This window comes from Ornithodoros turicata, chromosome 10, assembly GCF_037126465.1.
Source record: "Ornithodoros turicata isolate Travis chromosome 10, ASM3712646v1, whole genome shotgun sequence".
NCBI lineage: Eukaryota > Metazoa > Arthropoda > Arachnida > Ixodida > Argasidae > Ornithodoros > Ornithodoros turicata.
Genome location: NC_088210.1, coordinates 25,346,713 through 25,371,954, shown reverse-complemented (window position 1 = coordinate 25,371,954; position 25,242 = coordinate 25,346,713). Strand labels below are relative to the sequence as shown.

General features: G+C 44.9%; 3 protein-coding genes across 5 annotated transcripts; 1 reads left to right on the top strand and 2 right to left on the bottom strand.

Annotated features, from left to right (window-relative positions):
* Positions 1-463: 463 nt before the first annotated feature.
* On the bottom strand, positions 464-11,851 carry LOC135371222 (probable peptidoglycan muropeptide transporter SLC46). Of its 3 annotated transcripts, XR_010415535.1 has the most exons (3): positions 11,604-11,851; positions 11,052-11,226; positions 9,676-10,554 (listed from the first exon to the last, which is right to left on the bottom strand). XR_010415535.1 is itself a non-coding variant. In XM_064605295.1 (2 exons), the coding sequence occupies exon 2, from the start codon at positions 2,629-2,631 to the stop codon at positions 988-990; it is 1,644 nt and encodes a 547-aa protein (XP_064461365.1). In that variant the 5' UTR covers positions 2,632-2,704; positions 11,604-11,840; the 3' UTR covers positions 464-987. The 3 variants fall into 3 exon arrangements, 2 of the variants coding, with proteins under 2 accessions (XP_064461365.1, XP_064461364.1); XM_064605295.1 differs by lacking the exons at positions 9,676-10,554; positions 11,052-11,226 and adding an exon at positions 464-2,704 and having other exon boundaries at positions 11,604-11,840; XM_064605294.1 differs by lacking the exons at positions 9,676-10,554; positions 11,052-11,226; positions 11,604-11,851 and adding exons at positions 464-2,704; positions 3,255-3,535.
* Positions 3,556-9,700, top strand: LOC135371224 (protein sidekick-1-like). The gene is made up of 6 exons (XM_064605297.1): positions 3,556-3,675; positions 3,933-4,217; positions 4,543-4,736; positions 4,812-4,941; positions 5,423-5,560; positions 5,632-9,700. Exons 1-6 carry the CDS (start codon positions 3,606-3,608, stop codon positions 5,805-5,807), a joined length of 993 nt encoding a protein of 330 aa, XP_064461367.1. The 5' UTR covers positions 3,556-3,605; the 3' UTR covers positions 5,808-9,700.
* A 120-nt stretch (positions 11,852-11,971) lies between the features above and the next one.
* Positions 11,972-24,003, bottom strand: LOC135371223 (retinol dehydrogenase 13-like). Its single transcript, XM_064605296.1, has 5 exons — positions 23,695-24,003; positions 17,455-17,697; positions 15,872-16,157; positions 15,587-15,782; positions 11,972-13,613 (listed from the first exon to the last, which is right to left on the bottom strand). Exons 1-5 carry the CDS (start codon positions 23,846-23,848, stop codon positions 13,239-13,241), a joined length of 1,254 nt encoding a protein of 417 aa, XP_064461366.1. The 5' UTR covers positions 23,849-24,003; the 3' UTR covers positions 11,972-13,238.
* Between the last annotated feature and the right edge of the window lie 1,239 nt (positions 24,004-25,242).

Sequence of the window (25,242 nt, the reverse complement as noted above, 5' to 3'; positions counted from 1 at the left end):
TCTATTTGTGTTACCTGCAAGCCGTTATGCATTTTTTTTTTTTTTTTTTATCATGCGATCCTAGTGCGATCTGTGTGGCTACCACCACCCATCGTAAACGAATGCTAACGTGCCGAAAAGTATTTTTGCAATCACTTACGCCGTGGCTGCCGTAAAGCGTGCTCCGCCGTACCATCTCGCGTGCACAGGTGAAGCCCACCTTACAGCGCCGGGTTCATGCAAACCTGCAGAACAGACACCGCGCTTCTAATTGGAAGTGTACAAACCAAGAAAAACTGGGCTCGCACCGAACGTCGGGCAGCACGGGCATTTAATATATCCGAAATGAAATAGCAGCTCGTAATGAATCTCGCATGCCTCGCGAGTGCCTCACAAGATGAAAGGCAAGCGTCAGACTGCGAACCTAATTACTTATTAAGTGTGCCGAGAAGGTTGTGTAAGCAGTTTTTGAAGAGACCAATCGCAGACGTAAAGTGACGTATATTTTCATAAAATACAGGCGAAACATCACACAGGAATAGCATCGCCTATGTGGAATAAATGCTATCTGCACATATAAAGAGACAAAATATTTGGCTAGTGGTAAATTGACAAAGAAAAAAACAAAAAGAAGCTGAGGGTGACTGAAAGCAAAATATTTGGTATTTTTCGTGCCGTTAACGTAGGAATCGCACAAGGGGGGTTATAAAAATGCACTTCATATTTACTTATTACGCGACAGTGCAAAACTTGTATTTGCCAAACATAAGAGAGGTATTAAAATATGTTCCTTCGCATCCCTTACAGAACAGTATGCATCGGGGGACTAGGAACAGCAGCAAGAATGCCATTCTTAGAAACCACAAATATATATACCCTAGTTCTAGTTCTGTTTCGCAGGTTTGTAAAGATTGTGACGGCAACATCTTTGTGCAGGATAACTACCACAGCACCCCATTTATCACAGCCTTTACTAGCTCCCCCTACAAGGACACCACAGTTTCTCCGTTACGTTCTTCCTTCATCGGCGTGACAATCTTCCGCCACAACGTGATACTCCATGTTCCTTTTACGCCAGAAATAAATCAGAACAGCGAGCGGCACGAGAACCAGTACAAACGACATCACGAAAGACAGCCCCGCAAAAAAGTGCTTCGAAACGCCAAACAGGTGCCACAGGACAAACCTCCCAAGCAAAGGCGCCAGTGCCTCGCAGGTTGCCATCACGGAGAACACTCTACCGTGCTCGTCCTCGGGCAACAATTTTGACACGTGCGCTCTGACGCACGCGGGAGCTATGTTGCTCAGCATGCCGAAGCCGTGGCCCAGGAGGAAGAGAGGCTGGCCCACCGAACCAGAAGCGGCATGCAGGGCGTTCTGGAAGCCCACCCCTGCTAGTCCTATCATGGCGAGACCGTATTCCTGATTTGCAGGCATCCATCGCAAGAACAGCAACAGCAGAGCTGTGATAACGACGACGCTGGCCAGAGAAAACGCGGAAGAAATGATTACGTACTTCGAGAAGGTCCACTGGAACTTTGACCTGGCGTAGAAGTAGCTGATGAAAGACGTCTGGCTGTTTAGCACCAGGAGGAAAACGGATAGTACGAGTAGAGGAACGCGGAACCTATCGACGTCAGTGCTTCTTGCGAGGACGGCACGCAAGCTGCCAAAGAAGTGACGCCTGGTGAGGAGCTGCAGAAACGTTCCCCGAGTGATTTTAGGCCGTGAGCTTCCGCTTTGCGCTCCAGGAGAGCCTGGCGATCTTTCTTCGGGGTACGACACATCCTTGATCACGAGCACAGTCCAGAGCAACGAAAAGGCAAAAAGACCCAACGATGCTGCAAACAGAGGGACCAAACCAGATTTCTGGTATGTCAATGCACTGACCAGCTGCCCCATAGGGAATGCCAATATAAATGCGATTTGTATGAGAAAAAACTTTGTCGTTCTTTTGTCCGGAGGGCACGAAGCAGCCGTCAAGACATACGACGACATCAAGACAGCCGGGAGGCCGCCGAAGATGCCTTCGGGTATAGCGCTGATCATGTTGTAGTACACCGGAGCCTCCGCGTAAACAGCCGTGACGAGGTTTCCGGAGACTTTCATCATCACTCCCAAGATGGAAACGCACATCGGAACTTTAAAACGGCCGTAAGCATCGCACCAGCTGCCCACGAGAAGAGTGACGAGAGCACCGGGTAAGAACCCGACAAGCGACACATAGAGCATGTACAAATTAGACACGTTGCGGACCTCGTTCATTTCTTTGTCGTGGTGTTCTAAATCCTTGCATATCTCCTCTGTTTTGTTTAAAATGAGATAACACGCTTTTGCTTCCATAAGGTTTGCACTTGCGGCATACTGCACTGTGTATGCCAAAGTGTAGAAGAAAAAGAAAGCTTCTAATTTGAGACCAACTACAAAGTCCAACACTTTCTTGCAACGTGACCGGTTGTCAGTGTCAGTGTGTTCTCCTTCACTCTCGATGTCCCCTGTAACGCTGGTCAGGTTACGGACAGTTCCGTGGAGCCCGTGGGGAGCAAAGAATTCGCGGAACCTCCTTCTGTAGCGAGCCATTCGTGAAGTGCAGGAGCGTCGAACGTAGCTCTCCAGCATATCGCCTGCTTCATCGTACAGTCCGCCCTCCATTGAAGTGCCTGGTGTGTCGAAGCAATCACAGCTATGTCTTGGGATACTTTCTTGCCAGTGGATCAGCTGAGCCCTAGAGCGTAAGTTTAAAGATTGTATAATTAAATGGTAAATTCTTTCACGGCCCTGCAGAAAATCGGAGAACTTGATTACCAAAAACGGTCTTACTGGGGAAGTGTGTGGCTCGCACAACAGTTTTGTGTTCACGACATGAAATGCACATGAGTTCAACATCAACATCTGTGTATATGTCTTCCCAATAACACGTAACAAATCATCTGCTGAAAAAGTTGAGCATCCAACGATCAGCACACCACGCTTGACAATACAGTGGAACTTCTTTATAGTGAAGTCCGTCAGACCACTGAAAAACTTCACTATATCGGTATCTTCACAAAATCAGGAGTTCATGGGTGCGGTTTAACACATTGAGACCGCAGGTTTACTTCACTTTCTCCATGTCTTCACTGTATGCATGATCACTACATAGAGGTTGTATAGTTTCATTTTGGCGCGGTGCATGCTGCATGCTCTCCGCGCTTTAACAGCAATGTTGTATTATGCAATGACGTTGCAGTTACTGTTAGTGAAGTTAATGCAGAAACGTAAACTTTTATGCTTACGTTTATCACCTTTCCAAAACGAGCTTAGAAGCAAAGGTATGGAAAAGCGGCATAACAGCATATTGCAAGTCAATCCGGCCCTCCGGAACGCATGGGAGTCCTCGACGAGCATCCGCCACAAAAAGTGCGTCCCTCCGCGTGCTCTCCATGTTTGCCACATTCCGACATCATCCCGTTTACAGTATTCCCAGCGTGTTAATAATAAATGCTGTACCAAAATTTACGTATGTATTGACCTTATTCGATACTAGTGCCTATATCAGTGAGCAAGCGCGACTGTACACAACAGAGTGTGCACATTAAATATTCATTCGCACAGACAACATGGCCGCAATGGAGTCATAGCAATTGATGATGTTTTGCAAACTTTGCTTGTATCTCTTTCTAAACTTATTCGTTCTTTCCGATGTGTTCATGGAAGGTTCGTTTGCATTTATTTTACTTCGCTTTCGACTATTATAGCGTGAGGATTAAGCAAATGTGTCTGTACACCATAATATCGCCACAGAGCTCGAACTCTCGCAACTGTACGGAGACTTACTAAAGCTTCATCAAATTGATTTTTCTCCTGATTCTTTCCTTCGGCTTCGCGTTTACATCGTAGGTAGCATGAGGGCATGCACACACGAAGTGGAAATTAGAGACACATCTCCTATAACGTCTGCCTTTCATTCGCAGCATCGTACCACATTATCGAAAGACTCCCATCTGTAATTGAAGGAGACATAGGTTCCAGACTGACCCTCCACTGCAACGTAACAAGCCGTCAGCAAATACCCAGGAGGATTGTGTGGAAAAAAGACGGGAAGATCTTGGGGCCGGACCTCAGTTGGACGCTTTACGAGCATCGGGGTGTGCTCGTGTCGCATTCGTTACTCGAATCGGATGCTGGAAATTACACGTGTTGTCTCGACAATCAGCAGTTACACGTCGACAAGTACAGCGCCCAGCTAGTGATCAAGAGTAAGTTGCATTCAGAGCTTAGTCCCGTACATGTTGAGCGTATTCAGTAACACATTATGTATACCCCTATGTTGGAAACCTCTGTGAGGGTGACGTTGCTACACGGCCCCGTTAGTGTTTATGAGACGTGCAGTGTTTATGGAATCCACTACCTGGGTCTTTGCTCATAAGTTTCACAGCCTACAAGCTCATCAGTTTTGACAGTCTTTCAGTGAGGGTATTTCACCTCCCTTATACTTATAATTGTCATCGTCGTGCATTGTTTGGACATAACACACTGTCACGGCGGTATACGCTTTACTGTGTCCCTGGCTCGTTCTTGTAGCACCACCAGCCAGGCTAAGCAACGTGACTGTGCACCCATCGACTGTGGTTGCAACTGTGCGTTGGCACGTCACAAAAGACGGTGGCTACCCAATCTCGCATTTCACACTCCTGTACCAGGCAACGGATTACTTTGGAAACACTTCAGAGATTCATCATCACGTCCATCTTCCAGTCCACATAAGCCCCGCAGCGGTATGTACACCCACGCGCACTTCTGTGTTTGGTTGAGCTGTCCAAACCTAAAGTGTAACTGTTCCCATATTTCAGAGGCAGTTCTTTGTATATCACCTGCAGCCAGCTACCCCATATATGTTCCGAATGTGGGCCACAAACAAACTAGGTCCCGGAGAGGCGACCACGGTATTTGCTTCTACCTCAAAGCCTATTGACCCCACAGGTATACTGGCCGTCCTGCTCACGACCTACTAGATTATAGCGACCATGTCACAATCGGCAACCCCTATGAGGAGCCCGTCCGCACGTTCCGCTAGGGGGCGCTAATCATCGGTCCGGGAGATGTACATCATGATTTGATGATGGAAATTTGAATTTTGAACGTGCAGAAGCGGACGGACGAATACCGTAGCAGACGACAGCAACAGCTTCTATGAAAATGCGTAGAATGATGATGCTAATCAACTTTAGAAAGAAGCATCTCTTGTGGGACATCCACCGCTTGTACAAAAATACTAATACAAGCTAAAGTACAAAGTGCTGTAGAAATTGATGAAGCAATAACCGGGCCGATGAGTAGCGCCACCACTAGCCTCCAAATGCGGCGCTGGGAAGGGGTCCATGTGACATGGGCGCTCAACATTGTATTTACAGTTGAATTTTGTATTTACAATTCCCCTCCGGTCTTCTCGTGCCTTGAACAGAAGTGGTGCAGAAGATGTTCTCAGCGGATGAGGACTTCAGCTCAACAGCTTGGATGGTTGCAGTTTCCATGGTGATGGGCACCATACTCATCTTATCCTGCCTCAGTTGTCTCCTCATTTATAAAGAAGGACATCACGGTATGCTTACTCACAATCTGACGTGTTTCCTGTGTTCACTATCGTTCTAACTGCATCGCTGCAATACGCAGATGAACTTTCGGACGACATGGAAGAGGAGTCCAACGTGCCACACATCATCGCAAACCCAGGTTTTGAAGTGGACCTGGAGGAAAGCTATCTACTAGACCATCCCGATCTCAATGACAACAACGAGAGAGCAATCCGGACCAACAACAATTCTGTGGTGCGGCCATCCCACATCTGAGTGAATCCCGTGCCGAATCACGAACAAGCACAAAATCTTTTTTTAGACGTGATACGATTGCGGATGGCGGACAGACTTTGTTGTCCGTATGTCAGCAGTGTTGATTGCTTTCGTTAGTCCAATCTTTGTTTTGTTTTTGTTAAATTGTGAAGGTGGCGCCAGTGTAGGATGCATTATCGACATCACACTGCTCTCGTCGTCTGCTTCCTTCATGCCTGTTCGAAGGACTAACCTCTCGTGGTGTAATTTTTTCAGCTGTTGGTACGTGAGTGGCTAGAGGTTGATTGCTCATAGTTGAGTTCTTCCAGGATTGCAGTAGTCTTGGATTTCAGGGTTAAGGCATAAAGAGGATCAATTTCATGAACATTTTGAGAGGGAAATGGCGAGAGTAGCATTCTTGCAACATTGTCTTTTTTCGGTGCAGTAAAGATGTTCCTTAATGCATGCATAGAGTTGCAGGACAATTAGTGTGCAGTGCTCTTTGTCTGACGGATTCATAGTTAGAAGATGATTTTGATAAAGCTTAGCCACTTCATGGTCATGTTCTGTGGTGCAGCAGTGCTGAGCAGTAGCCTTCTACGTATATGGAAGAGAGAAGTGCATGTCGCTATAAAACGAATAAGTATCCTCAGTGCAAGGGAAACATATGGATGAAGAACAAAACGACACAAACACTACACTGAACTGTCAGCCAAATGTTTATTTTTGAGAAAACATCTCCTTTTAAAGGTTGTCACGCTTTCCCACAATGCCAAGAGATTCCTTTCACCTACCTGGAACCCGTTTACTTTTGCGTGAGGAATTTATCTATCTTGTCCGATAGCCAAACGGATGATTTACTTGCGCACATTTCACCTGCTTTTTTTTTTATCTCCCTGGCTTCTAGATATAATAACGCTCCTTGCTTTCTGCTCCTGTGTAACACCTTTGTTTTGTTTTCGTCTTTTTTTTTTGTTTGTTTCCCATGCATTGGGGATTTTTATTCGTTTTAATCAGGAACCAACCTGGCCAATTTTTAACCATCTTCAGTTTATTGTCATGTCACTCATGCAGGAGAGTGAGCACCTGTACCGTTTGCCAGTTCAGTATTTCATTTGTGTGCAGATGAACTGTTGTCCTCATTGCAGGAACAATGAGTGCACTAACTAAAAGTTTCAGACATGACGTATTGGGTTAAACTTTACTGCCAAAAAAATCTGAGGGGGCATTGTACATGCACGTGATGATGTGTCACCTTATTTGGGAAAACGATTTGCCATTTTGGTACCAAAGAAAAAGCACCAGTTCTGAACAGGTCATTTTCGTTAGGGACATTTCATTGGACGTGCAAAACATGCAAATTATACTACTTACGTAAACATTCCTGTCGTAATTCAGTGAAGTACCTTCCATTTTGCATTTCCGTGTTTAGTGTGCTTCACCGATGCCATAAGTCACGAATGTGAATTTATGATAAGTTATGACTGTAAATACTTACGGTCATTACTTTTACTAACTTGTAGTTGTTTTTACTTGCCCAGTGATTACCATCACGAGGGCTGGATTGTTTTCGAAAACATTTATTCTCGACTTTGTAGACGCGAAAAAGTGCCACAAGTTCTTTGTGCAGTTGTGTACGGTAGTGCTTGTTTGTTGTCGAGTGGCATTCTCATTCAGACTTTTACTCGTTGTTTTACTATCCAATTTATTAGTACCTGTGCAGCATTCCATTACGCTGGCAATGAAGGCATTTAAGGCTGGTAATTTGAATGCACGTATGACACCACAGTGTAACTGTCACTTGCATGTGAACCAAATACACTCAGAGAGCATGGAAAATGTCAACAGGGAGCCATACATACCTTGGCATACAACTTTCCTTTCGCTGGAACATTTTGAAGATTACACAAATGTTTCAGAGCTCGAGGCATTTCTGTTCAGTACTAACTTTACCATTAGTTGCCTTATTACACTGAGATGTAATTGCATTGGTGCATGTGCTATGCATGCACGTGTACTTAAGCGTTGCTCATGCACTTGTAATATTTTGTCACCGCATAGTTTCCACACTAGAGAAAAGCAGTGCTACTTTCAGCATCACACTTTTTCATAGTGCAGAAGCTTGAGCCTTGGCGCATAACAGAAGGACAGCTCCAACGCAAGACTCAAACCAGCAAGGCTCGATTTCCAAACCACATGTCAATGTCATACATGACATGACAACATCAGTTTCGGTTTGCACAAATGTGATCTTCTCCGAGAGTTTTGCACGCGTTGTTGCACAACTAGGATGACTGGATCATGCCGATAACTGCCTTGTGCAACTATTCAATATAATTTCTGCACCAAGCCCTTTTAGATCGAAGAGGCCTATAACTACTGTGGTAATTGCCACGAAGACTTTGTCCAGTGCAAGTTCCAATTGTGTGCAGGGTACACTAAATAATGCCACATGAAGGAAAACTTTTCAGTGTTTGAAACTTTTGAGTGTGCTTTTTGAAACAAAAATATTCAGCAAATAAGTTTGCTTCGTAAATTAGGGTTTACCACATAAGAAAATCAAGGGCCGGTCACACCGTTCTAGACATGGGGGGTGGTGCACATAAAGTCGTGCTACCAACATTGAGTCCGGTCTCAGCTTCACGTTGAGAGAGAGAACTCTTGATCATCTTGTTTGGGGAATTATGGTCACAGAATGACTGCAGCCTTGGGTATTTATGAGGACTTATTGATACACTATGTTTGTGTTTCGTAGTGCCATATTTTTGCTACCTTAGCACTCACACAGAGGCCACCTACCATCAGTCAGGTTGTGATGTCAGTTTCATTGTAGAGTCATCAAACAATGTGACGGAGCGTTTCTGTCATTTTTGAATGCCACACTGCACATTGCTGTTATGTATTTGTGGAACAAAATGTGTCTTGTACTAGACCCTGAGAAGGAGGCCCATCTTTATTATGTGCTTTCACAACGAATTAATTTGAAATACTCATTTATAATTTTTGCTTTTCCTTTTTTATGTTTTGTTTTTGGGGAGGTATTGAACCATTCCAGCTTGTGTATGTCCTCATTTGAATGTGTAACTCAAACATAGCACCCATGTTCCCTAGCAGTAAAAAAAAAAAAACGTGTTTGCCATACTGCCTTCACACAATACACAGGTTCTGTTGCTTCCTGTAACGCTTTGTGACTTTCACAACAATTAGTGTACATCAGTACGTGGTCATAGTTGTCCAGTGTGCTTTCGTTACGAAACCTCTACGGACTTACGACTACTCAGAGAGGAACTCAGTTCAATAGAGCGAAAAAAAAAAAAAAACTTTTTAAGCTGTACTGTTGTTTAACTGGTAACAATATTGGTTACAGACCAGTACGGTTTAACTGGTCTGTCGAAGAGCTTCAGATGGGACGTCACCACATGTGACTGAACAGCCACTGAGGTAGGCCCTCAGCAAAGCTCCCACCGAGACCCCTCCTCAAACTGTGTCTCAGTACGCCAAAAGCATAGTGGTAGTCGGGTATCTATGCTCTCTGAAGCACAAGGGAAAGTGACGTACGTGTTTGTGTACTTGCTGAAGCACGCAATAATCCTCAATCAAACATCTTTGTGTGCATACAACTATGTTGACTATGGTTTGCGTGAACTGCATCGTATAAGTAGTACTTGGGTCAAGTCATTGCAGTGCTTGTAATCGTACATGTTGAGAGAGTGCCATACAATTCTTACATGCGGACATGTGTGGTTTTGCCATTTTTATCATGCACTCAATACCTTTGGCAGGTCTTTTGTAGAATTAAGTTTTCTTTTCTACAAAATGTTGGTCAAGTCTTGAGGGCAGTGTTTTTGTTTGTGGCGTAGAGCGGTTAGAAACTGGACTGCAGAATGTGTTGTAATAAAATAATTTGATATTTATTCATACACATCAATCAAGTAAATAACGAGTTCACAAACGGCGCATGCTTGCATGACTAGTACAAGTATGAAGTACACTGAAGTAAGTTACTTTGTGGGCCAGCCCCTTCTTGTCATTTCATCTTGTGGCTGCTTCACACGGGGACACGTAAGCGTAACACCGGGGGTGGGGCGTGGGGGGGCATAAATCTCAGCCCGATTTAGTCGTGTACATCTACAAAGTCTCATGAGAGAAATAGAAAGCTTTTATCTGAGTTACTGTGTTGCTTGGTCTAAAGCTAATCCTGATGTGCGTCAATCGTATTGGTAGCTAAGGCACCATTTATTAGAGCACTGCAGCAACAAAAATGTCACACGTATGCTAACATCAACAACGTTGGCAGAACAATAACGCTGGACACTTATGTCCCTTCAGGGACTTTGCGAATGCCATCACTGTTATTTTATCAGTCACCAACTTGGACCAGTTATTTCTCAATTCTCTTTGAAGTGGGCTCACACTTTCTTGTAGAGAGCCGTCTTCTCTGGTCCCGTTCTGGTCATCGTTCTTTGTTTCTGTTTCGGCTTGCATCGCATCATTCGACATCACTGCTGCCACAGGGGCAGCACCATCACCAGGCCCCCTCGGCTTTTCCCGGCACACAACGTAGTTTGTCGGGCGGAACACTTTCCCCGTATTACAGTGAAGACGATCTTTTGCTTTGAAACTGTTCTGCCGAGCAGCAATGGACCTCGTTACTCTTGTAGGTTCTCTAGACCTGGTGGTTGATGCTGACTGATGTGTATCGACAGCGAGCTGATTCCTTTTAATTGCCATCGCTCAGCTTTCAGTGTGCTGTCCAGGTTGCGTAGCGCTGAAATACAAGATTGCTGTTACAGTGCGTGTGTTATTACTGCATTCAGATCAAGCTAAATCAGTGGGTTATTCAGAATTGCAACCGCGGTTGAAAAAGAAAAAATGAGGAAAGGGGCACATTAGAGTTTTGTAAAAGTTGTAACTATTAGATGTGTTATTGCCAACATGTGACCAGACCTGAAATAGCAAAGCCTAATACTGGGGGGGGATCCGGATACGTCACTGAGTTAAGTACTTAGTGCAAGTTTGTTCTCCTCTTAAGAGTATACCGTAACTCTCTGTTCACTATAGCGTGTCTGCTGTTCCTATTCAATTCCATCGGTCCAACGTGATCGACGTACGAACGGTATGGACATCGTATTCTCACGAACATGGACGCCAGCAAGGAAAGACGTACTTGCTGGCGATACCGCGTTAAGCAGCAAGGTACAAGTCTCATATGACCTTATATATGCGCAGCAAAAAGTATCAAACAATCATCGCAAAATTACTTACCTAGTGAAAGCGCAGATTGAATATATCAACGAGTACGAGGGCGGGACGCAGCGCTGATGATGTTCCCGAGGTGGTGCTCCAAAAAAAGATCTTGCTCCGTTTTCGGCAACGGCCCGGAGCGCCTCGTGCGTTGAAGGGGATATTTTGGCAGCCACAGCTGCATACGTGGGACTGGCTGCCGTAAGATACACTTCCTTCGAACAATCGTTCCTTGAGACGTATAACATTCGGGTTACAAAAATCCCAGCCACATCCTGAATAATCTAGCCCTTGAGAGAACTGATGTTCTGAGGCTGGACGGTAATCCAGAAGATGTGGGTTCGAGTCCTACAGCTGGCTAACCTTTTCAGTGACTTTCATCTTTCACCGTTAATCTAGCCCTGTTTGTCGACACACACCTCTCTCGTTTCCATGTGTACCTTTGCAAAATATTCAAATGACGTTCGTGTACAAGCGAAATCTTTGCTCGTTGCATTAGCTCTCATACCTCGCCGTTTTCATTTTTAGTCGTATTTCATGTCTACCACCTAAGTCTGGTGCACTTATACTCACCTGAAAGCGATGGAGAACTTAGTAGCGTCTCAGCGTTGGACTTGCACGTTTGCATTTTTCAGTAGCAAGCTCCGAATGGCGGAAATACTACCTAAATATTCTCCTACATTCTAAAATGACATTGCTGCACGTGATGTACAACACAACAGACAAAATTACCTTAAATTTTTACGGTTACAACCTTCGCGGACACTTGTCTGATTCAAATACCGGGGACCAACACGTGCTACCAAGAGATTCCTGAGACAGATACGGGAGGGCGCGCGTAACCGTCATCGTCTGCGTCATCCGGTCATCCTCCAGCCTGTCGTCTGCTCCCCAAAAGGGAGTTCGTTGATTTCATCACCAATCATGCACTGACTCATGCACACAGTGGGTTATCACCTTTATTCTGGAATTTGTATGTAGATACAAAGGAAGATGACAATAAAAAAAAAAGGATTGAGGAACATTACAACTGTAAACAACAGCAACAGTCAAGTGCTTACTGCTTTTTCTCTCTTCATACTGCACAACGAGCAGAATGGTGTGGATATGTTTACCTGGACACAGACACTAACACTAAAACAAACGTAAACTATGAAGGCAGACAGACAGTATTGGAGACTAAGACATCAAGCGGACAGTAGGAACGCGTTTGAGCCTTGTCAAGAATTAAATCACAGAGGGAAATATCGGTACGGGAATAAAGAATGCAAAGTCAAAATGACCACATTTGTTTCCTTTAATTTGTGTGAAGCTTGAGTGCTTGACTGACATCTGGATGGAATACCGAGTACCACTATGCTTATACATAAGTGCAAAATATTTAGGCTGAACAGGAATTATGAAATATCCTGAACATCCCAGGGAAAGCAGCTCCAGAATGGGATCAAAGTGCAGCAGAGCCGAGCCAAATAAGCTTCGTGGGGGAAAACGAAAAGGTCTAAAAGGAAGAAGTGAAGAAAAAAAAAGAGAACAGAAAAAAAAAGCATCAGACTCCTGATAGCCTTGGTACTGTACCCACTTTTGTGTTCGAAAGGCGAGAATATCCGTGAATGACTCCTCATCCCCCCCCCCCCCCCCAAGATCGAAAGGTGTTTGATCTGACTTATCTCTAAAAATAAATAGAATTTTACATAATTTGAATAATTTAAAAAACATACATTCTAAAAATAAATTTTACTGCCTGCATTTCAGCTTTGATTCCACACTCCGAATTTTGAATATATGTATGCTTCCTGAAAGCCTTCAACTCTAAGTACCATGTCAACAAAAATAAAAAAAAGACAAAGTGAATTGTAGTTACGAAAGCTCATTCCAAATCTTAAAAACAATATAGGCTTATCTTCAAACACTTGACAGACTGCGAGCACCGAAAGTGACACATGATATATGTCTACCCAGGCTTCTCACACTACATTACACGCGAACACGATTTTTCGTATACCACATCATGCATAAATGGTGTCCCACCAGGAGGAAACGTTTCCGACAAACTTTCAGGCTTGCGCAAGTCTTCTTCGTCAACTGTAAACATTAAACAGAACACGGGGGAACGGCGGGCACGTATAACTCATGTAAAACTGGATCACGATCTCCGACACACCTCGAAGGAGCTCTTCTGAATTACACTTCCTACAGTTCAAGTGTTCATTATTCCTCTTCTTCCTCCTCCTCTTCATCATCTTCATATTCCTCCTCTTCCTCTTCTTCCTTTGCCGGAGGAGGAGGTTTAGGTTTAGGTGTCTCCTGTTTGGCCGGTTCCTTGACCGGGCTCTCTTCCTTCGGAGGTGGCGAGTCGTTCTTGTCTTGTGACGCACTCTGCATGCGCTGTGCGAAGTCCTGGAAGTTGACTTTCTCCGTGACATATTCTCCTCCCAGGTCCTCCTCTTCAGCCTCTTCCTCTTCGAGAGAGAAGGGAATGCCCTTTGAGCGGATCAGCTCTTCGGTTCTGTCCCAAAGGGACTTGCAAGCTTCCTCGGTCCATTCCGAGTTCTTCACGTCGTACGCGGAGCAGTCCTTGATCACCTGGAAGGGTTATTACTCACAGATTATCCCGTCACATCAAACCCATAACCCATCATTCGACTTCAACTTCAATACTTCACAATGACTTCAACTTCAGAACACACCACGAGGACTACAACTTCAAAGCCCGTCATTGGACTTCAACTTCAGAACTGATCATATAGTCAACATCGCATCACATCATTCTCCGTGATGGGATTGTGCATGATGTCAAGGACATCATGTATGAATTCGCTGGCGTACGATTGTGGGTCTGCATTGGCTTGTCGAAATTTTGGCGGAGATTTGTCATTTCGACAGAATGTAGAATGAATCCTCATTCTACGAAGAAAAAACGCAAACAAAAAAATTCGGATATTCGCCCATTCTGGAAGTGAAAAGTGGCACTTTGCAACATTCACGGAAACAGGTAATCCGGTGTGACAGAAAAGAAACTCAATGTGCGAACCCGCGAATCCTTGAAGAAAGAAGGAACGGTCACTGAAAAGGTTAGCCAGCTGCAGGACTCGAACCCACACTTTCTAGATTGATTCTGGAACGTGGAATGAGTGAGTGAGTGGGTGTGGTTTGTCCCTTCAGATGACGCAACCTTGGAAGTCATTGGAGAGGCGTGTTAGCTTAGCTCAATTGGTAGAGCCCTGGACCGGCAATCCAGAAGATGTGGGTTCGAAGCTGGCTAGCCTTTTCAGTGACTTCCTTCTCGCTTCATTCATTGTTCTTAGGCACTTGTGGCTTTGTGTGTTTGTCCTTTCTTCTGTGTTCCAGCCTCGATATCAAAACATCATTTTCCAACGCGAATCCTTCATTTCTTAGCAGCAGGCACTATTAAAGTGACACTCCGGCTATTTATTTTGTTTCGTATTAAACAACAGGTTCGCTCAAAGACTACCTTAGTACGCAAAATACAAGTGCCGTCGTTGAACATCACGTGGTTCCACGAATTTTCGAAAAACTCGCAAAACTACTTTCGGAATCTCCAAGTGTGGATGACGTCAGACCGCGTGAGCTCCGGCAGGAAGCCTGCGTGACGTAAGAAATAAGAGTCGGCCAATCAGCAGTGATTGAGCGTCCCCGCAGAACGGTCCCATATCTTGCGCAAGATTGATTTTCTGGAAAGCGTATTGGCACTTTTTATCGATAGATTCGGGTCTGCAGGTTCCAAGTTAGCTGCAATCATTTGCGGGTTCTTGAATTCGCAGAACGCGGCGATTCGCAGCAGCAGACGAATTCTGACTTTATATGTCCACGTAGCGAAGCGTCTGTTTCCCAACAAACGTTACCAGAGAGCCGCATCTAAGAACGTTGCGTTGCTGCTAACAACAGCGCACGCACAGGAAAAATACTTCTCTATAATATAATTTGAGACAGATTGACAGCAATGACGCGAACTAGGTTGCATTCTGAAGAAACGAGATTTAATCCGCAGTCGTCCGCGTGGTCCGCATGCAAATATCAGCTACGCGCGTGTTATGCACTAAAACAGATAAAATGAAACCGAAACCTCACTAATTCTTCAGTATAGCAAAATGTGTATGTTGGGGAAGATAACAAAAAGAAAAAAAGAAGGCGTGCCGTTTAGCCCTCGTAAAAGTAGGAAGGCGGAAGGGGGACTAAACAAAATACAATAGACCTCTCCCTAGTTGTAAACAAATGACGTCATAGTGTTCGACAGCGCCACCAATTTGGTAGAGTTGAACTACGCGGGAAGCTAGAGGCGAACGATGTCGCGCCGGAAAGTCACGGTCTTGAGGGGATTACGATGGTCCCTGACAGGGACGCGACCTTCGGTCCTACGTTTCTTTCAATAGGAGGCAGCGAACAGGTGCCCATTCGTGGAACCCATCCCTCCCCTTCCGATTTGTTTCGGTTTCCGTCTGTCTACCAACGTCATGGTGACGTTTCTCGGGTAGAGGTCTATTAAGCGCCTCGCCACAGCTGGTAACTAAGGTAATCCTATATCGAGTTCTTCCTACCTTTCCAGACTCGTTCTCCAATTTGCGGGCCATGACTGCGTAGAGGGCGGACTGGATTCCTTCCTCTGTGGTACGGAACATGATTCTTGCCAGGGTGCTCATGAAGCGGCCTTCGAAGCCAGGGAGGTTCTTGTAAAGACCACTGGACACCGGCCCGGGGTCTACGCACAGGGCAGCCACATCGAAAGGACGATACCTATATGTCAAAGTGGTTACATGGTCATGGTTAAGTGGTAACATCACGTTTCTGCTGACCACCATATCGTGCACTTCGGCAAAGCTTACCGTCTAGCCAATTCCTTGTTGAAGAGATATAGTCCGAGCTTGCTACTGCGGTACACGCTGCGGTGGTCATATTCACTCTTGACGTGCTTATCTTCCATGTCCTCCAGTTCGGCTAGCACGCCTTGCTTGAAGCCTCCGCAGACGATGTTGATGACGCGGCGAATGCCTCCGGGAGTAGACCTCAACTTGTCGATGAGTAATGTTGTCAGGAAGAAGTGGCCCACGAAGTTGACGCCCATCATAAGGTCGATGCCGTCAGCGGTGTAGTCCCGTCCCGACAATATGGCTGGGAACACGCAAAGGGTCTATCACGCATGAAATAGAGCTAAACTCTATTTATTGTATACTTACTGATGCAAGTTCCTTATCGGGTTTTGCTCTTTCCTTATGACAACGATAACAATATGGAGTAGATTGCTTATTTTGATACATCTCCAATCAGGTCAGGTTCATTAAAGTTCCACTACGCTCTAAAAATGATATTTATTTGATTGTGTATTGTCAACCTCTTTCGTGAGACCTCATCCTCGACCTTTCGCGAGAAAGAAGACCTATACTACTACTGTATGTAGTCAATCTAAACTCATTCACTCGCAACAGAATAGCAGGGGGGAAAAAGGAAGAAGGGAAAGTCCTAGAATTGGATGCTCTGTTCTGGCATAGAGAGTGAGCGACGTAAATATCACCATTGTGACACACTATGCTAGTTGCTCTTCAACATTAATTGGGATGTTACAGCGTTGCACAGAACGAAAATAGTCCGCGTCCCTGGAAGATGGAGTGCGTCAGCTATTTTGAACTGTATAAAGTGTGTTCTCTGTCCTCACCAGGTAAGAGACTCTGGCTCTGGGATAAGACCATCGGTAGAAGCGAACATACCTGGGTAAATTACTTCTAAAATGTAATTAAATTACATTACTCGTTACTCCTGTTAGAATTTAATTAAATTACATTACGCATTATTGCAATTGAAATGTAATGAAATTACATTACAATTACTACGAAAGAGTAATGACATTACAAAGTCATTAGTGCGAGTTTCATCGTAACGATGTTCAGGATGTGGAAATTGATTGTCAGGCAACACTACGTTGTAAAAAGTCTGTGCCGATTGCGTGCGTCACCGTTCACCTCTCTTTCTGCAAAGTGCCAACACAGAATACACACTCGATTCTTTTGTACAAAGTAATGAGTCATTAAAATTACTGCTTAAATGTAATTAAATTACATTACAAATTATATAATGTCAAAAGTCATGCATTACATTACAAATTATCAGAAAAAGTAACTCATTACTACCCACCCACGTATGGAAGCGAAAGAACAAAAGTACAGCAGGTTACTTCAAGATGCAGAAAACGTCACAGCTTTCTACTGCAGCGTTCAAAGTCATGTCGTTTCGTGCTCTTCTAAGTATGGGGAGTATCCACACATAACAAATTGACCTTGAGAAAGATAACAAGGACTACACAACGCGAAGTACACAGGCACGCGCATGTAAAGTTTTTTGGGCAAGGGTATGCACTTATTCCTTCGAAGGCTTTCGAAGACACAGCTGAAACATTTCATGAGGTCCCCCTTACCTGCATTGTTGATGATGACGTCCAAGCGTTCTTCAGTAGCGATAAGTTCTTTGGCGAACTCCCGGATGGACTCCAGATTGGTAAGGTCCATGTACATGACGCGTACATTGAAGCTACCTGTTTTCTCGCGCAAGAAATATGCCGTAGAGTCCCGTCGAAGCCGCGTGCGGCCGGCGATGACCACGCGTGCGCCTCGTCGGGCAAGCTCCAGGCATAACGTACGACCCAGGCCACCTGAACCACCTGAAACAGAAGGAATGACGCGGGAGAAAATGAATGGACTTGACCTGAGACTCACTGAGGGACAATTAATGCAGCTCTATATGGAGACTATATGTCGTGATACTTGCTCAAGCTGCTGAGCAGAATAAAACAAAAGAGAAAAGCAAAACAGAACAAATGAAATATCTTAGGAGTAACTTACGCAATGAGTCCAAGTTATTCCCAAAAGTACATAAGTTAGAATACTAAATACTCACTTTCAAAAGCATTTGTAAGATACCAAGTTACTCCCAAAAGTATATGTAAGATACCAATTACTCCCAAAAGTATATGTAAGATACCAAGTTACTCCCAAAAGTATTTGTAAAATACCAAGTTACTCCCAAAAGTATTTGTGAGATACTCAGTTACTTCCAAAATTATTTGTGAGATACTAGGCAACTCCCAAAAGTATTTTGAGATACTAAGCAACTCCCAAAAGTATTTTGAGATACTAAGTTACTCTCAAAAGTATTTGTAGGATACTAAGAGAGTCGTGGGTTCGAGTACCGCACAGGCACTCGTTGGCTTTTCGCCAACCACTATCTTTCAGTTCTGGAGTAGCTAGTCCTGACAACGTCGTGACTAACAACTCAAAACAGCAACTTTATTTCGAGATAAACAATTCAGTCTTCTAACAAGTAATCTAAAGAACTAAGAACAGAAAAGCAGACTAACACCAGCAAGAGTTTCTCGTTGAAGCCTGATGGTCGTCTCCAATGCGTCTACCGATGTGCAGCAGCTTATGCTTACGTCAGGTGTGACGTAACCAGATGTGAACATGTGGTTCGTCTTTTTTTGTGCACGTATCTCCAAAACTACGAAGTTCTATCAGACAAAATTAAATAAAACCCTCAGGTCAGAGCTCATCTGAAGGTCGTTCTCGGCAGACAACGGATGTAGTAGTTCTTCTGCACGCTTGAGAGCTCTGGAATTCGTGGCGCGTGCGTAGGTGCGCTCGCCTCGTGTCACGTGGTACACTTTCGGATTTCGCGCGCGTTCTTTTTTATCAGGAGGTCTACAACACATCTCGACCTTAAGACGGATAATTAAAAGTTTGCCAATTAATTGCGCCTAATTAATTAGTCAGCGACCATGAAGAGATACAGGCGACTAGAACACGCGATTCCTCACAATATTCTGCAGTTTTCATTCGCTTACGGCACACAGTGTTCTTTTTTTTTTTTTTTTTTTAGACCCCGGTGCACCTTAGCTTGGATAACCTATATATACGTAACTCACAGTGTCGCAGAGCTCTTATCTCAACACCAGTCGACGGCTCCAGGCTGTCGCATGGACAGTTAATTTTGCGCTCATGTAGGTGCGTGGTGTAACTTTCATGCGCTTGGAAAAGGGACATTTGACGTACACTAGCTGCGCTACGCCACTCGGGGTGGTCCTCATATTTACAAACATTTTACGCAGGCCGTACAGTTGGATATACTCCCTGGTTCCTTCCATACCACCAGACTCCCCGCTCATCACTTCGTTAGACGGTCGAAGTAGGATGGATGTTTATAAACATCGCGAAGGTACCCTTCCGGGAAACGTTTCGCGAACCTTCGTTCGTGAGGGTGGTCACGCACGGTACTATAGAATGTTTTTCCTGCTAGGTACAGCACAAAATTGGTGCTCGGCGAACTCACTAGCGCTTCACGCCAGCATGATTCGGCGTTTGTCCCCCTACTCAATGAGACCTCGGGATAAATGTCGCCATATCAATCTTGTCCTCTGTGTCCGAACGGAGGTATTAAAGGGAAAGCATTTTTGTGCAGAATAATAGACCTCTCCCTGTTTGTAAACAAATGACGTCATAATGTTCGACAGCGCCACCAATTTGGTAGAGTTGAACTACGCTCGAAGCTAGTAGGGAACAAGGTCGTGCCCGAAAGCCACGGTCTTGAGGAGATTACGATGGTCCCTGACAGGGACGCGGCCTTCGGTGCTACTTTTCTTTCAATACGAGGCAGCGAACAAGTGCCATTCGTAGAACCCAGCCCATCCCCACTTTCCGATTTGTTTCGGTTTCAGTCTATTAACTGACTTCTGAACAGGTGCCCCCAGCGGTTTATCCAGACCCCCAGCACCCCCTAAGCCCAATGTAACTGCACCCCCAATTTTCTTGCAACCCCCCTCCTCCCCCTGAGCTTGCGGTTCCGGATAAACTACTGGGTGTTCCGCACAAGTAACGAACGAAAGCATAGTACGCAGAACACATTCAATTTCAAGAAAATCTGCACAAATGCAGTTCACTGTCCGTTGAACCAGAAAATCAGCACACAATTTTCTGGGTTGCGAGGCAGTAAACTTAGTGCAACCTTAGTGCAACCTTAGTGGGTTGCGAGGGAGCCTTCGTTCTTCCGTTTTCTCTAAAAAAATAAAATACTGAAAATGTTAGGCGGTTGATCAAATGTACCAAGTGACAGGATATCTCCGGGAATTGAAGAACATTTCGGCGGAACTCCATATAGTTGAACATGAAAGAACTGATGTTCTGAGGCTGGAACAACGTAGAAGGGACAAATACATACAAAGCCTCAAATGCCTCCATATAGCGTTCATGTGCACTCTAAAAGCAGAACTGCACCGCATATCACGCGCAGAACCAACCGATCATTCAGACTGGTATATCGTTCTATTTCCCGATTCGTGGAAAATTGGAAGTGTCAATCCTTTTTGTATCAATTAAAACGCATCCAAACTGATACAAAAATGCGTACACTTCCGGTTTTCAATAAATCAGGAAAAAGCAGGATAAGAAGGTTAAGAAATCGGGCTGTATAGTCTCACATAATAAAAGAAGGATAACGAGAGGATAGGGAGGTAGCAAGCGAGCTGGTTGTATAGATCCATAATTTAAAAACCCGAGACTGCGGTTACAAAAAACGACAACACAGACAAGGTCTCAAACACAGCTGAAAAGTTTACTCAACTACACAAACATATGTCATACTGATGAAGGATGTCATACTGAATGATCGGTCCCGCGGTTCCGAGATGTGCCTTGCAGTGAAGTTCTGTTTTCAGAGACGTGTGGTCAACATTCAGGCAAATTTGTAAACACATTGACGCAGCAGTTGCGTTACAAATTCTTCCACTGTATTGTACACTCTAAGAAGAAGAAAAAAAGAAAGAGAGAGAGAGAGACTAATTTTAGTCATTTTGGGGACTAAAGGCATTGCCACAAAAATTAGTCCCTTTAGGGAGTAAATGTGCGGGACTAAATGAATGTCACACAGTGAGGACTGCATGATATGTCAAGTGATATAAAATCTTGCGACACGCATAGGGCGCTTTTTCGCAAGAAAGAAACATGAACTATTTCTTCCCATGCGTGGGTGGAAAATTGCTAAGTTAGCTAAGTTATATAGCATTTTATTCCATCAAGTTCACGATGAGCACACATTTACGCAGACTGTTTCATCCAGGAGACCATTTGTGAAGTTCAGTGACTATTTGCAATCCTGGGGGAGTAAATTTCAAGGTCATGGGACTAAAATGGGGAGTAATTGCAATCTACGGAACTGTAGAAGCTGCAATTACTCCCCATGTTACTCCTTTTTTTATGAGAGTGTAGCGTTAAAAATGTTTCTAGAATGAGTTCCTGTCTCTGTCTCCATTTGATCAAACGTCCCGTATGCTCACAGTGAATCTCCGTGACTGGTGTGACGAGCCCCAGGATCAGACTCCGACTTTCTATCTCGGTCGATGATTCCCTCCCTCCCTCCCCCTGGCGCAGCTGTCAAGCGGTTACGCTGGCTATCAACGAGACCTGCTGCCAAAACCCACGTTCACTTTCGGTCTTCAAAAATAAATGCCCCGTCCTAATTTTGTACCGTCTCGCGCGCTGAAGTCCCGTAGTCCACATGGCGGTTTCTGCATGCCGATTTCATTGTTGTTGAGCAGGAAACTTGCACGATAGGCTCTTTCAACGTGCTAGTCTGTCGTTTGTTACACTGGGTTGATCTATTAGTCTCTCGTCTATAGTCTCTATAGTCAAACAACAACAACAACAACTTTGTTTTGATGATGATGATGATGATGATGATGATGGCGGTTTTTAAGTAGTCCACTGGGACTGAAGTAGTACATTGTCCAGGAAGGTCAGTGGCTCTTCGAGGGCAGAGCGTTGGGCTTGATTTGGGTATTTGACCCAGTAATTTTGTGATAGGGAGAGGGCGAGAGTCTAAGCTGATTCAGTATTGCAGGAAATTGAGAAGGACCTGTTCCAGATATTCCGAGTCACCAAAATGCTGACAGCACTTTTCGCAAGATGTAACGTCACTGAGTGCAGCAAAAGTGAAACTGTAGTATCTATGGACTGTATATCAACTATATAGTAGTCTGTGTGTCCATTTAGTCGTCTGACCCTGAAACTTACTGTCCAGAACTGCAAATAGTCCCTAAACTTCGGATAAACTTCCACGAACTTAGTCCCCAAAGGGAGTAATGGTTGTGGCAGTGAATCTAGTCACCAAAAGGAGTAAAGTTACTCCCCATTTTTTTAGAGTGCGCGTTCCATGCTTTGGTGGATGGGAAGTATTAACATGAAGACAGCGCCAACATGCCATGGTGGACGGGAAAGTAGTTTCACACAATTGTTTTGATTGATTGATTGATTAGAAAATAAACATATGGAGATGGCATTGTCTTCTTGAGAACGCTTCCCATAGTTCCAAGTTAAGGTGGTGGGTGGGGAGCAAGTAGAAGTCAAGCACCGTCAAGGAGACAGTACCGATAGTCGGCGGTGTCTATACCAGGTGAAGGCCGCTCCTGCGGTTGAGCTGGCGCAACAACGGAGCCTCATTCTTCTGACACACCGAAACAATGCACCATCATGAGTGAGAAAGCTAGTTGAGGTTTTGTGCCAAGGATTTTTGCCCCAGCGTGCTTTCCACGGTGCAAGCCGGGGCTTACGGAAGTCCAAAACTACATAGGCGGACCCAAAATAGCCTTTAGCGGGCGGAAATTCAAAACCAGTGCCGGTTGCTATATAAACCCGCTCTGCAGTGGCGCTTCCATGTGGCGCTCGAAAGTAAATATCGCGAGGAAGAACCTGTTTCATTGACGCCTTGACGGAAGGCGAATGCTGTCTCGTCAATGATCGGGTAGGGTTCGAATTGGTGACCCCGAAAGAAATGTAACGCAAATAATGACGACAGTAGATTTTGCAAATTACTATTACCATATGTTCGCATTAAAGCCCTTGGACATGCCCACGTTGTACGAAGGGGCTTTTTGTTTTCAATCCCCTACGCGTATAGTGACGAATTCCGAGAAGCAGTGTGTAGGTGATCTTGTAGGCGCTCAGAATAACAGTAAATTATTGGCGCTTTCTGGCGTCGAATCGATTAAGTGTTCCTGCGAGATTTGTAATATCGGAGGTCCTCAAACATATTTTTTGGGATGTCGGTCAACAATGTGCATTTTACACTGTATATTATAGACATGGATGGCCAGGGATTGTCTCCCTTTTGTGCCTGACCCCCATTTCCCTGTGAAATGAAGTACAAATACAAATATTTATAAGTGAGAACGAAAACTGCTAAAGTACATAAATAAATAACATAAAAAAACTCCAGATTCAACCGCTATGCAAGGTTTGTAACTATTACTATTCCAGTCTCAAGACCCTTCATCCGTGTCCCCTCCCCTTTCGTCCTACTCATCATTACACGAGACAGTAGAAATAAATGGAATTAAAATAAATTACGCTAAATAAAGTAATTATATTGTACATCTTCCTTGCGAGACAGTGTGTACAAACTGCCTTACACTGGACTAGTCTGGAGTATACTTACTAAGAACTTGACGCTCAGTTTGTATTGAATCGTTACTGGTGTTACATGACGGGAACTCTACTGTGTACAAGGACATTGTACCGTAATACGGTTGCGGTAGCCCTGGTTACGTGAGCTTAGAATACAATGACAAAAATATATACATATAATAAAAACACTAGAAAAGCGGATAACCCACCTGTAACAACCACGGTCTTTCCTTCCAGTGTGTCCTCGGTATGGAAGAATTCCGTCTTGCGGATGATATGTTTTATAAGTGAGAACAGTCCAACCAAGAACGCGCACGGACATAGCATGTAGAAAACATACTCGGAAAGAGTTCCTTCCATCATTTTGAACACAATTCACTGATCGCCGTCGGCGATTAGACACGAGAAAACTGTCTTCTGCGAAATATTTTTTTCGAGCAGGCCGGCGAAACTCACCGTCTGCTATGCGAAAATTACATCAAGGCTACACTAGAGGGCGAAATATGCGCCAGAAGGGGGCGCTTACCAACTCTTGACGCCCACTCCCAAAATCGGCTGTGGGAATAGCCTACTTTCTCTTCCTAAGGCGTGCAGACGGTATATATTTAACACACCTCGCCTCATACTATTTATTTTCTCCCACTTTTTTACTCTAATGGCACACCTTGTAGCTGCTGCCAAGAATCCTTCGTGCTGACACCACCTATTGGGCTTGGGAGAGCTACACTTGTTCCAAAGATTAGTTCCGACGTTTATGACGTGGGCACGTATGCACAGAACGGGGCTGTGACGTCGTGTATTTGAGCATCCGATAAACGAAGCAAAGTTTAGTTACTGTTCCGGTCGACAGTGACGGCAAGGACAGAGCTCGTGGAAGAGCACACGGCCTGCTCAACAGTCAGTATATGAACTGCTGACGTCCACACAGGACCCGGGACGTTACACCTCTGCTGCAGAAAACATTCCGTAGCTGTCAGGCGTGTACGTCGATTGCAGATGGAACAAACACTGCCGACTACGTTCGACGGAGGGTGTATGAGGATTGAATACAGTCAGTGGGTTATTTTCGAAAGAACCCGTAAAACTTCGCAGTTTCGGATTCTGCAAGGTAAGGTGGCGTCACCACGCGCGCCTGGCGTCTGTCTTCGCTGTCTCCGCTCTCCACCTAACGTTGGAAGATTGCCAGCAACTGTGGTGAGGCAGACAGCAAGTGCCACCTTGGAGGAGCAATGTTGCCAGAAGTGCGGGAGATCGCGCACACTGTGACGTCCGCGTCACAGGAGAAAGAGTACTACGTGGTAGTGACACAGTAGAATCCACCAATCACGACTGTGTTTCAGAAGCCGTAGCTATGACGACGAGCCGCCATGAGCCGCATGGGCAGCCACTTGTAGACAAAGAAAGTCTGTCTTTGAAATCGTCTGCTACGATTGGATGAAGCAGATGACATCCGTCAGTGGCCTGGGAGCAGTGATTTTCCCAGGATTTTCTTCTTGGGGGGTGCTGGAAATCAGTGGAGGGGGGTGCGACATAATACGTGACGGTGTCGCATGACATCACAACCACGTGACCATATCCTATGACGTCACGTATGATGGGACCCAGTGGCTTTTCCCAGGAAAGGGAGGGGGGGGGTTATGAGCAATTCCTGGAGGGGTGTTCGACAAATTTTGGGGGGTGTTAGGGGTGTTGGGAAAATCACTGCCTGGGAGTCGCTGGCGAAGCCACGGGCACAGGTCAACTTCAGACACACAGGC